Below are 13,222 nucleotides of genomic sequence, written 5' to 3' on the forward strand. Positions count from 1 at the left end.
AGCTTAACTATCTATGTTTCCTTTAGAAAAAAACCAATAACCTATACATCTTAAAATCTACATTTTTTTGGTTATTCGCCATCTTTTGATGCTCAGTTTCGGTTAAAATCCTCATTCTGAGACGCTTCGAATTGTCACTGTTATTTTGCTGTGAATTTTTCTTTAAAAAACAGATTCAGCGCCACAAACGCATGAAAAAGTGAAGTCTTCAGCTTATTTGTGTAATAGTAAAAAAAATTCATACGCATGCTCGTCTGTTCATACGAATGAATGTGAATTTTATAACTAATTATACACCGTCTGTAGAATAAATCTTTTTGTTGTAATAGCACAGGCTATCTATCTCCTGTACACGATAAGAAAAAGAACAAAGAACTTGTCAAAATTTTGTCAAACTTTAGTGGCGAGTTAAACTGTCTTAAATTATGGAGTGGAATTCAGCGTCTTTACAATTGAACATAATTGAACAATTGTATATTTACCTCAAGGAATTAAACCTTCAAATCTTTAGTTGTTTTTAAATTTTTATCATTCGTTACTAGATTTTTTAATTCGATGAGTTGTTAATCTGTTCCCTTTACCATTCAGCAGTGATATTGTAACTATATATTTATGTCTTATAATTATTTAGATTTTTAGGCATTTCATTTTTATTATAACTTGTGCGTTATCGAGAAATAGTTTTTGGTGCACGGCTTTTAAGAGATTGACAATTTAGGCCTTGACAATGTTAGATATCGAACATGACCTCTAACGAGAAACGTATGCTGTAGAACCAGAAATCAAAAAGGCAAAAAATTGTTTTTCCCATATAATTCTAACATGTCAAAAACGTCAAGAAAAAATTCAGTGGCTTTGCTTGGTTATTTTTTTCTGTTTCATTCAAAAAAAAATGTGCTGGATTTTATTATTTCTTCGGAATAATTAAGTCCCTAATTAAGTATTTAAGGCAAATTTTTTAAATGAATGAAGTGTAAATAAATGGCCCAATGAATACGTTTTTTTTTGAAATATGACCAAAACTCTGTCAAAACTATTGTTAATTTTTTTCCTGGAAGAGGGGGAACAGATTGGAAAAACCTTATAAGAACACAATGATTCCGGCAGCTGTGCAAACATTCGCAGCCATGGCACCCTCTTTTGCCAGAGCGGAGGAACAAACCAGTCCCGAAACGACAGCTGAGAATCCAAAATTTAACGCATGGTCAGAGAACAACAATACTGAAACAGATCCTGCCAGAGACGGTGACACGCCCATTAGATGGAGGGTGAATGTGGGCCAGGGCGACAGAGGTGTGGAACAGAAGAGAGCGGACAAGAAAATGTCGACAGCTATTCTGAAGGAACTGAAAGAGCAGGATGCTGCATCTGCGAGAAGATTAGTGTCAAGGTAGGCCATCAAAAAGACGTTGTAGACATTTCCACACAAAAATGAAACTTTTTCAAACTTTCCTTTTTAATAGCCGCCCTCATCTTCTCAGCCGGCTATTATAGCGCTCCTATTTTTTTTTACAATTCAAAGAATTTGAATTGTATTGGGGCGCTGTCTTTTTACGACTCGAAGAGGAGTATTGGAGAAGTCCTTTTTTTATTTAATCAGTTTTATTGGAGTGATTTTTGAAGCGGGAAATGAAACGCGTGAAAAAATTTAGAGTGATTTTGGTGCTGAACAAAAGTGAAGAGCGGAGCGAAAAGAGAGTGGTTTTTGTTCATACCGCTGGTTTTGAGAGAGCGAGAAATTGATGTGTGAAAAAATTTTCTAAGCGAGCGAAATTTTTTTGTTCACGTGCGGCATTTTAAAGCAGTTTTTTTCATTTATTTTGGTTAAGAGGTTTGGTTATGATTTTGTTTTAATTTTAGGCTGGTTTTGGTAGTGCTTTGAAGGTTTTTGGAAATTCATGTGAATTTTATGATAATTCGGAGGTTTTTAATGTATTTTGCTGATTTTCGGTCTAATTTTTGCGGTTTTTTGACGATTAATTTGTGTTACTGGCTCAAATGGGTATTGAAGAAACCCCTTCTACTTGAGCAAACTTATGATAACATTTGGTTACAGTTTTGTGGGTAAGAATCATTTTTTTGTTGAGAAATATGACAAAAAAATGGCGAAAATTGGAACTATTTTTCTTAATTTTTTTGCAGTTTTTCGTTTTTTGTTCTGTTTTTAGCTACGTTTCTTAGCCTATTATAGCTTGCCTATTGTTTTGCGAGCTACTGGATACCCTATTGGCTGATGGGAATTTTTTTTAAGGTTTATATGCTTTTGAAATTTTAAAAAATTTGATAACCTATTCCAGATTTTCAGTGAAAGTTGTTTTTAAGAGCTTTCTTTTCATAATTTAGCCTAAAGTATTTTTTCAAAATTCACATCAGTGATTTTAGTGGGTACTATTTGTTTTGATGAAGTTATTTTGGCAGAAATAGTTTTTTCGGGATCTCAATTCATAACAAAACTTGATCAGATTTTTTATCATATTTTAAAAGATTTGTTTTTATTGTCTTTACTTTTTGTTTCATGGTTTTGCTTCCAGATAATCATAAATTAGTGAAGGCACGTTTTGTTTGATGAGTAGTTGGATGGCGTTAAAATGGGTTTTTACTTCGAGTCGTTTCCGGAATTTCTTCCGGCTATGTTTTTTTTTTAATATCTGTTCACACATTTTCATGATTTTTGAAGTCAAATTGGAGTAGTGATTTTGGTCACGCTGAAACAGGAAGTGGAGCGAAAAAGCGAGTGGTTTTGCGGCGTGAATTTTTCTCGCTCCAAATTTAAAGTAGAGTGAGAAAACGGTGTTTGAACAAAAATTCGCTTTATCGCTAGTGGTTTTTTGTTCACATGCGGCAATTTCACTTTGATTTTTACTGTTTTTTCGATTTTTTAGATCAGATTTTTTTCTAAATGGTTTTTCCAATCCATTCATAGTCCTTTCTAGGTCTAGTTTTCTGTTTAGTGAATGAAAATTCTTTGAATTGTACGTCAGGACTTGTCCTGCTATGTTTTTTTACTTCGTCGAATAAAAAAATGTTTCGCTTTACCTCATTTTGCCGCCTTTTCAACATTTTGCGTGAAATCTTTTTGACTTCTCTAGGCTAGTTTCTCTCTTCTCTCATTCTGCTAAAAGTGATTTTGAACATCAGTTGCTCAGCAAAGCAATTCAAAATGAACAGAGTCAGTATAAAAAATTGAAGTCAGAAATAGAAACGGGATAAACCCATAAAGCCCTATTTTAGATGCCCGCTATTTGAACGTCGTTCCTATAAATATTAGTTACCTCTCTCTTATGCTTATTGTTATTGATAGTAGCCCCTGTATCCGCTCTCTAAGAAACAGAAGTATGTTCAACTACGAAATGCCATCAAAATAAATTGGACTTAAAAAAATGTTTTTGTACAAAAATCTTTTTTTTTTCAATATCTTCTGTGATTTCAATCCCAATCATGCTTATTGGAATCAATGGCGGCTATTTTCCGGCAATCTGCCGGGTATGTTTTGGTATTTGAATAGCTACATATCAGAATTGTCTTAGTTTTGCATTAAATACATTGATTCGTAGTCGCCAATCTATGCGTATTATCTGTTCAAATTAACACAAAATACAAAGAAAAACTTGGCACTTTTGTGAATTTAAACGTCAGCTTTTTTAATTTGATTATTTGCAGTCGAAAATGGCATTAACCGATCATGCTCATATATATCTAAATCGTCTAAATCGAAAGGCGATGATTTGATCTATCAAATTTTGCTCAAAGAAAACTCGAAAATTCAAATAACTGCACTACCAAAAATGTGTTTAAACAGAAATTCAAGCCAAGATATCAGTGTCAGAGATTTTTGTTGAGATACGATCATCAAATGGTCAAAACCTACAAAAATAACATCGACCATGCTTATTTGCTGATGTAACTTAAATTGACGCATGTTTCTTCACCACATAATTATTCTTAAGACGGGATTAAATTCACGCGCATCGTGATCATGATGATTTTGCATGTGCAATCGTGGTTGCTTTTCCTCAATATTGAAAACCAATACATAAGTCAATTCATACGCATTAGTATTGCGAATTTCACCTTTTGAGTTTAAGTTGTATATATATATTCTTTAACGAAAAAACTAATCGTGGTCAATTTTTGCAAATATGAGATGGCTGCAGAAAACAATGGAATTTTGAAATTAGAGTGATGGTCCTTGCAGTTTCATGGTTGTTTCAATTCAGCAATACATTATAGTCCGAAAAAAAGTAATATACTTTTGTCAATGAATCCGGTTGAAAAAGAGAAACTAGTCTCAAAAATCCTTCAATCACGAGTTTTTATTCTTACCTGACCAAAATGGGGAGAATATAAACGAACATTTCACGCGTGCAAATTTGAAATGGACATTTGAATTTAGAATTATTGAACCGCTGATCTGTTGAATTAATTACCATAGTTATGATAAGCAAGTTAATTATAATTTAATTATTAAAAAAATCTCAAAAATTTTTAAATAAAAACGGTCTGCTTGACATGCATATTTGTAAGAACAATATCTTTTACAGCGTCATTAATTTATCGCAGGTGTTTTGTGACGAAAACAGGGAGGCTCGATAATGTGCGTTTGCACAATGTTCCGACCCCGCTCATCCACGTTTTGACTTGATTTTCTACCAAATGAAGAAGAGATTGAAAACTTGCCAAAAATTGACATATCGTTCAACAAACAACTAAGTAAACAAAACTGGATTAGAGGACCGATGAGACTTGCCGTTTATGGGAGTACTGGACAAGACAAACCAAAAATCAAATAGTACCAAGTATTAACTCCGACCAAAATTCAATCTCCTTAATAAAAAACTTAACAAAAGAAAATGGAATCAGCTAAAATCTGAAATAAACGACGTATTTTTCATTAGATAGGATATGAGACCTGTCGATAACGAGACGCGGTAGCAGGTCTCATTGAGTATCGGTAAAAAAAAGTTATGATAAAAAGTGAACCACAACAATTCCGGCCTGGCTACTAAAAAGATGTTGAAAGTTTGATCGCACCAAAGCTTACAATATATATTGACCAGTGCATCGCCAGAAAAAAATTTCCACAGGAACTTAAACATGCGTTTCTGTACCCTATATTAGACTATCCTGAAAACTGTGAGCAATATCTGTTACAAGTGCGTTCTCCAGGTTTTGTGGAAAATTGATTTTGAGATAAGTAAGACCAATTTCCAACAACGAAGCAGTTTGGTTTTAAGAGCTCCTTCTCATTACAGTGTGCTCTTAAGTTTTTCACAGAAACTGTAGACTTCTAAGTTGATAGCGATTGAGTTGTCTCTGCTTTGTCAGATCTATCTAATAGCTTTGACTCAATTAAACATATAATTTAACAAAAGTTTCTCTCATTTTGTTTTAAAAGGAGTTCTGTTCAATTGATACTGAAATTTACTCAACATTGGTTGCAGAAATTTTTGGTGAAATAAGGGATCTGACCAAATTGAACTCTAACATGGTGTCCCCCAAGTAACTGTGCTCGGAGTTTAACCTTTCAATGTTTACACTGACAATTTGCAGTCAAATGAATAATTAATGCAACGTTGTTAAATGCGTAGATGGTTCCGTAGTTTACGCTCACAACGCTTCTTAGAACAGCGATACATATCAAAGACCCTGTTGAAATAGTTTGTTGTAAAACGATCAAAAAGAGACTTCTTTGTAGACTTCAACAAAGTCAAGAAATTATTTAAACAACACATGCTCTATAACCGTTAGCTGTGAAATGATAACAATGCCATAATGAAGTGAAATATTAGTTTTTCTTGGTGATTATTTTTTGCCAGGGGGAACTAAAAAATATATTCGAAAAATGGCGTGTGTAATGTTAGTAGTGTATGCAGTCAAGAGCGCGTTCCCATTCCAAACAAGAATTAAATTTTTTAATGCACTAGTTCCCAGTCATTTTCGCTATAGGGCTTTCTAATCGAGTGGTATAAAGTGTTCTCTTCAATTTCACTTGAGACACAATTAAGCTGGGCAAATTTAATTTTGGCAGAACAGTCTTGCTCCAGCAGAAGAAGATATGACACATCTCATGACAAATTTATAATATCAAGGTCTTCCATTTAAAAGCTTTTTGAATTTTAAGGATGACTTTTACTGGCACAAAGTTTTGTCGAACAGAGCTCCATTTTCTCTATTTCTACGTGAAAGACAAATCACATTACCTTGACTGTTTTGTCGCAACAGGTGTAGAATAGTGGAATGATTTCTTCATATCCAATCGACTTATTAATAATCTTAAATTTGAAACTGTGAAAAAAATCAGGGCCCATTTCTTTGAGACATTTCAAACTTCTCAAAGTTTCTTGTTATGGGAGTCTATAGTGGAGACACTTTAAATTAAGTTATTTTTAACCATCTTTGTTACAATAAATACCCTAATATTATGCATTCCCACCCCCCCCCCCCCTTCATTTTTAATTATATTATACATTTACTCTACACTCCCGTTGTCAATGTTCCTATATCTGTTTTTGTAATTATGTAATTTTTTTTAAAGAAGAGAGCCGTCAATTTTTCTCTTTTTATTACTGGTCTTGCCTCAAAAACAACACACTGATCGAACTGCAATTAAGCTGTATATGATCAACATTAATTTTAAATCCTTAATTCGATACAACTGAGAAAAATCACTTCAAATTAAAAATTCAAATTGTTTTCATGGTTTTTGTTCAGTCCGTTTTCAATGGTGGTGAAGTTTCTGCTCTTCATTAACCTCTTTTAATTCAGAATGGGTCAAGTGGCTACTATCATTGAATATTGACTGCAAGTCGGGTGAATTATGAAATGGTTGCCAATTTTCTTGACATCGTTGCCACATTTTGCTACCCGACTCTGTATAATACATTATGTACAGGTTGCACATTTCGTCTTCTTTTGTACCCCCAATATAAACGGTGTGATTGGTCGGGTTTTTATACGAACACCTGGCTGCTATTTGGTCCATATTACGGATTGTGATGTTCTCTCTCAGAATCGGGTAAAATGTTTGTCGCAATTGGGGTGACTTCCTGGCTATCAATTTCCAATCGCTGGTATTTGTTTGGTTTATTACATAACCGGATATCAGTCTGCCCAAGGAGTGGGCGTGGGTCCTAAAAGAGGTTCCTGTTTCCTTTTCTCCCGTGAACAAAATTTGAAGTTTCTGTATAGAAAGTAAACCTACTTGTTTTCCGCTGATAGTTGTTTGTATCGCCTGATAACAGGCGGGGGATCATTTCCATTTGTGTCCCCCCCCCCCCCCCCCAGCTTAGTGGGTGCATATTATTTGCGCCCCCCCCCCCCCCAGACGCACGTGGCATATTTTTACATAATGATTTACTATGTAATGGCACGTGCTCTGTAACTGGGGGGAGGGGACACAAACGGAAACGATATTATATTATAGCATGTTACAACCACCCCCCCCCCCCCCCCCCTAGATGTCATAGCCCTCCTCCGCCACCCAACCCTGTTACAAAATGTGTGTTGTTAAATGGCAAACTATTTTGTAATGATATCAGGGGCTCTTGGGAGTTGCAAATAATACGCACCCACTGTTGGGTGTCGCAAACGGGAAAGATGCGAAATTCTTTATACGATTAGTAAGTTGTAAAAATATCAAATACAGAAAGTTTAGATACTCGGGGGTAGAAAAGGAAACCATTCCTGAAAGCGAAGGGTTTCATGCTGATTTTCTCGTTTGGGGCTAAAATTGTGCATAGGATGTCCAGATTTGTTATATTGCTATTCTTTGGGATCCATCCACCACCTGTTGCCAGTAACATTACGTGAGCTGTGTAATTTGTCGGTTTTTGCGCTAAATTCAGCTTCAAACCGGAATTGTCGAAGAGATTTCGATTCTTCGTAAATTTGTCAACATTTGCATAATGGATTTGAAGCGTTAAATACTTGAATTTTGAATCATGTCCGAGTTTGAAAGATACACCCTTGGGCATTGAATAGGAGCCAGCTTGCATTGCTTCTGCGAATATGATTTCGGAATCACCCCCACCGCAAACTGACCCCTTGGGCAACTTTTTAGCTCCTGTTGGATCTTTTTCGTTTAAACGCCTGTGCGATTTGTGACACCCACTGTATGTTAAAAGCTATATGTAAGCATCCCACCGTATATGGAATCCCCGGATCTATTCTGTTTTGCCCCCCCCCCAGTGTTTTTTACGCCCTCCAGTTACAATTTATATGTTGTTATATAGCACGTTACTATGTAAAAAAATAGCACATACGCCTGGGGGGCGTAAAAAATATACGCTCACTAAGGTGGGGGGGGGGGCTAAAACAGAATAGATCCGAGTCCCCCCTCTCAATTTCAGATAAGCCTAACAGTGAGGTGACTCTGTCGCCCTGAAAATCAATCCCTTATTTTAAACCAAAGATTTTTAACCTTGTAGCAAGCGCTACCTTGTAAATCTAAGTCACTCTGCCTGTCTTGGACGCTGTTTTTACTCTATATTGTATAAAAAATGAAAAAAAAACAAGAAATATACTTGCACTATCATGGGAAGAATATTTTTATGACAACTTATAACAGTAAATACTAATATTAGGACAAAGAACGTAGATCGCTTCCGAGAAGCAACTCAGTTCAAGTGCTGACAATATCCCAAACAGTCTTGCATTCAGATAGTTCTTCATAATTTTCACAAAATGTTTTAAACAAATGTCACAAATTGTTTAGTCACACATGCAACCCCTCAAAGTGAAAATTACCAAAGACACCATCTATATATTAATTCTAACTCGAATGCTGTACCACCATCATTAGGCTCCAATCCTCGCATTTTTTAACGGCCCTGAAGCATTCAGCCTGACGTAATGATTTCGTTTTGAGACGAGCTATATTGCCATATTTAAGCTCCTATTTTGATCATTTTTTGGACTCATAAAGCTTGCAGCATAGAAAAAACAGGCCACTAACCAGAAAATTGCTCATTAGAAAGGTCAACAGGCGTAAGCAATAGTCATCAGTAGCGAAGAGAATGAGAACAAGGACCGTCAGGCGGGGGACTGGGGTCCGAGTCTAATTAAAGGCTTTTGTCATATTTTAGCTCTTAATCTAAACATGTTTTGCGCTCATTAAGCTTGCCAAAGTAGGCGAGCCATTGAAGCCATTGATAAAAATTTAACTGATTTCAAATAGGAATAGACTACTGTGTTACCCTCTTTCTCCCTTTTTTTTTATTTTTCTTCGATCTTTCTTTGTTATATTTTTCTATAATTTTTTTCTAACTCGAGTGATATGTCACATTGTTTAAGTGCCTAATCAGCGCATTTTTTGAGGTTTTTTGTTTAACGTAGTACAGGCCTTTTGAAACGCTCAATACCACCAAGTATAAGCTCGTTCTCTGTACAAATTTAGTGCTCCTTAAACATGCAACCCAACAATGCCGAAAATGTCGCTTAACAGAAACTTTCCTCTACATAGGGTAAGAAGACGTAAAAATACGTGTCGGTAGCGTAGGCGTTAAAACCTATGCCTGGTAAACGAGGGGCATATGGGCTAGAGCCGGAGTTGGTACAATTTCCTTTAAACCTATTCCCTTGAAAGATTTTTCTTGTGATGCGTTTGCGGGCCTGCTAATAGTTTCTAAGAGCACTATTGTTTCTAAAAGCACAAAAACTGAATGACAAAGTAAACGAAAAGTTATAAACGATTGTCACACCTTGTTTAGTCCCGTTCTGTTTACCAACTTCTCAATTTATCTCTGGGTCCCCTTTGTCTCTCGTTTTCCTGTCTCTCGGTGCTTTAATTGTACCTCCACGGCTGTCTATACTAACCCAAACCGCTTTTATCTTTAGCAACGAAACCTTGATCTCTTAAGTAAACATTACGAACTGCTCTCAACATTTTTACATTCCCAAAGACGGCTCTGTTTGCTATTCAAACAAATCAGTGCCATTCTTATGCTGCTTCATTCAACTGTGTCAATCATTATTCAAATGCCACTTTATTGTGGTTAAGCGACCTTTGCACTCGTAAACCATTTCCTGCAATCCCTCATAATTGAAATTGACGGAAACACCAGATTTCCTAAAAGCACAAAATTGGACCTTTCTTATCCTGGAGTCGCCAGGTAAAGTGTGATCCGAATTGCGAAAGTTGGCGCGAGTTAAGCTGAGCATAATATTTTTCATCCAGTAAATTTTACTGAAAAATCAACACTGGCCCGTGTAAATTGGGACATGAACAGAGTACTGGCCATCCTAAAAACCAGATGTCTTATACTGATTCAGCGCTGATTTACTCTGCCACCAACCTCCGGGGGGGGCAAAACAGGATAGAACCGAAATGTGTTTGAAAAGCAACAGAACCGGGCAGTCATAACCGGGAACAGCCAGTGGAAACAAAGTTATTCTATTTATCCTAAATTAAATAGCGCGATAACTCTCAGTTAAGACTATTGATTTGCAGTTTCCACCAAGAAACTCAGTAGAGTGATTCCTGTTTTTCACAAAAAAGAGAGTCTTTCCCATTATAGCCCCCCATGAAATTATAGCCCCCCATTATGGTATATTTACAATGATTGGGGGGGGGGGGCTATAGTTTATCTGATCACTAAGCTGGGGAGCTATCATGGGAAAGACCCAAAATAGCATTGTTGGCTACCGGGATTAAGGGGGAAGGGAGTTGCAATGAGAATGTGCGATCACTAAGATCCAGGGATTGACGGAAAAGATCTCTCCTTTTCTGACAGCTTTTTCCTCTGCCATGTGCCCGCATGACCAAATTTTATCATGCTCAAATGCCGGTTTTTCACATGCATACAATAGCATGTGATGAGCAGCGGCATTTTTGTCTGAAGTTTCGAATTTGGTGACGTAATAGCTCTCGTTCGGGTCTAAGTGATGTGAAACACAAACATACTGGTCGTTAACGTAGGGTCTAAACAAGCTGATAGCAACGCTTATAGACTTCTCGTGCGAAAGGAGTTTGGGGTAAAAGTGGGTTCCAGCAAAAAACAATACCGGGACTATAACTAGAAGCAAAACTAGAACCTTGACAATAACATCCACATAACATTTACTTTCTTGATCTGGTTCGTAAAATATCGATTCGTCTCGTTTGTACAATTCGTAGTCGTCCTGCGTTGGAAAGATTTTGTACTTAATCGAAGCTCGCGAGTCGATATTTCGCATTTTTCCACAATACGAATTTCTGCAGAATTGATAAACAGTTCGGATCTATTCTGTTTCGGCCCCCCAGCTTAGTGGGCTTATATTTTTTACGCCCCCAGGCACACGTGCTATTTTTTACATAGTAATGTGCTATATAACAACATATAATTTGTAACTGAGGGGCGCAAAAAACACTGGGGGGGGGGGGGGCAAAACAGAATAGATCCAACAGTTCTTTAGATCAGGCAAAATGCGACATTAAAGTATAGCTTTTCCGTTTGTTCACATTTGGCGGCTTGACAGTTTTGACTTTTCAAAAATCAAATTTGATTTGTGACTTTAAATGAAACATTGTATGCAGCATAAACGTTGAAAGGAAGAAACAAGAAGTAGGGAATTAAGATTGGGTATACCTACTAAATTTTTGAAGGACAACAGAAATAATTTTCGCCCAACAAAGCGAAGTCCTGAGGTCGTACTTTAATTGATGGGGTTAAAATATATTCCATTGGTTCTTATTTTTCTAGATAGTCTATGATCGCGGGACATTTTGAACATTAGTAAGCGTTGCTTCAAACAGCATATAATTGAAAGGGAAATAATATTTTTAGGCCTCAATTTATTTGAAGTGTTTCGAGGGTTTGTTCAAAATGCGTATCTAAATAAACTAAATATCATACTCGTCAAATAAATAATATTTCTGTGAACAAAAATAACTTGTTCTAAGATTTTTCAAAACAAAACAAAAAGTCTGAGACAAACTGTGAATATTATTGGAATTGGGGAGTAATGTTTTCGCTGTTTTTGTATCCCATCGCGTGCGCTGTTTCCTTAATGGCAATAATGGCACGGAAGAAATAACGGTAAAAAAAAAGAGAAAGAGAGTTAGAATATTGCAGAGGCAATAAATTTTTAATGCAGGGAAGCCTTTTCAGTACACACGCAAAATATGCTCAAGTTTCCAAATATGCGAAGGCCCCTTTTGTGTTTATAAAAAATATGTTAAGTTTGTTCTTTTATGTCTTTTTAAGTGCTGTATTGCTCTTTTAACTGATCAACCAGCAAATATTACAAAAATAATGGCATTTAAGTGTATTAAAGCTAGGTTTGGTTTACCATATGTTCCTATAAAGTCAATCTCTTTTCGTAATGAGCTGGTATTAAAAAACCGGTTTAAAATGAAACAGTGGGTACATTTTACAAGGAAGTATCATTCAAGGGGCGGATGTATCAATTAAGATCAATTCAGCCCATCGAAAAAAATCGGCATTTTTTCTCGGTTCAATTCGGTTCTTGGTTCAATTCAATTTGTTCACTTTTTTCCTGTGACATGTATCTTTATACTATTTAGCTATAAACGTTGCAGCTCAATGACTAACAATGTCTTTATCGTGTTATTTATGGTCTGTAAAGAGGCTTTAAGGCCAGTTTTATAAAACGAAGTCAACTGAAATTGAGTCAAGTTGAGACTTAAGTTGAGACAATGTTTTCTACAGTGTTTCAGAGGTGCATATGGGTTACACAGCTAAAAAACGAAAAAAAATGCTGGCATTATTGCTTGGTCCGCAAAAATTTGGGAAAAAATAATTGCAGAGAACGGGCTGAACTATAGTTCCATCATTGGTTTATTCTAAATGCATTGCTACTAACTTTCCATATTGAGCACTACAATAGTCGCTGTTGTACAAAAACAAAGTACGAACTATTTCATGTTTTTTTTCTCTTTGCAGTCTCGTATATGCAAGAAGTGCAAGAACTAAGTTTTAAAGAAAAGATTTCAAAATAGTTTTTATTAACACAATTTCCAGTTTTAACGTCTCAATACAGTTTACAAAAATCAGTCATTTTTGTCACGTTGAAATTATTTAGCCATTGTTGAAAGGGATAGGGCCTAGCTTGAAAAAAACGGGATTAGTAGTTCAAGTTCACACTAAAAAAAGTTCAGGTAAATTTACCTGAAAAAATACCTTAACTTACCTGAAACGTTCAGGTAGTTTTGCCTTACCTGAACTTATCTTAACTTACCTCAACTTTACCTGAAAAATACCTGAAAAATTAAGGGGGCACCACC

General features: G+C 36.0%; 2 protein-coding genes across 4 annotated transcripts in view; one reads left to right on the forward strand and one right to left on the reverse strand.

Annotated features, from left to right (window-relative positions):
- Positions 1-349: 349 nt before the first annotated feature.
- Positions 350-13,222, forward strand: part of LOC142344642 (uncharacterized) — a 54,071-nt gene continuing 41,198 nt past the window's right edge. For 2 of the 3 annotated variants that reach the window (XM_075396459.1, XM_075396477.1), the window contains exons 1-2: positions 350-562; positions 1,089-1,390. In XM_075396459.1, coding sequence (XP_075252574.1) covers positions 1,095-1,390 — 296 coding nt within the window. In that variant the 5' untranslated portion in view covers positions 350-562; positions 1,089-1,094. The remainder of the gene's footprint in view (positions 563-1,088; positions 1,391-13,222) is intronic. The other variant, XM_075396468.1, reaches the window with a different exon arrangement.
- Positions 6,590-11,560, reverse strand: LOC142344632 (putative peptidylglycine alpha-hydroxylating monooxygenase 1). The gene is made up of 4 exons (XM_075396448.1): positions 11,382-11,560; positions 10,729-11,191; positions 7,679-8,051; positions 6,590-7,143 (listed from the first exon to the last, which is right to left on the reverse strand). Exons 2-4 carry the CDS (start codon positions 11,170-11,172, stop codon positions 6,719-6,721), a joined length of 1,242 nt encoding a protein of 413 aa, XP_075252563.1. The 5' UTR covers positions 11,173-11,191; positions 11,382-11,560; the 3' UTR covers positions 6,590-6,718.

The sequence above is a fragment of the Convolutriloba macropyga genome, chromosome 1, assembly GCF_964194025.1.
Source record: "Convolutriloba macropyga chromosome 1, txConMacr16.3, whole genome shotgun sequence".
Lineage (NCBI taxonomy): Eukaryota > Metazoa > Xenacoelomorpha > Acoela > Convolutidae > Convolutriloba > Convolutriloba macropyga.

Excerpts from the sequence above, each read along its gene's own strand:
- LOC142344632 (XM_075396448.1), bottom strand. The coding sequence starts at position 11,172 with ATGCGAAATATCGACTCGCGAGCTTCGATTAAGTACAAAATCTTTCCA. Across the intron at positions 8,052-10,728 it reads ACATGGCAGAGGAAAAAGCT|TTGCCCAAGGGGTCAGTTTG; the intron begins GTCAGAAAAGGA and ends GGAGCTAAAAAG. Across the intron at positions 7,144-7,678 it reads ACCCTTCGCTTTCAGGAATG|GAACCTCTTTTAGGACCCAC; the intron begins GTTTCCTTTTCT and ends AAAAGGAAACAG.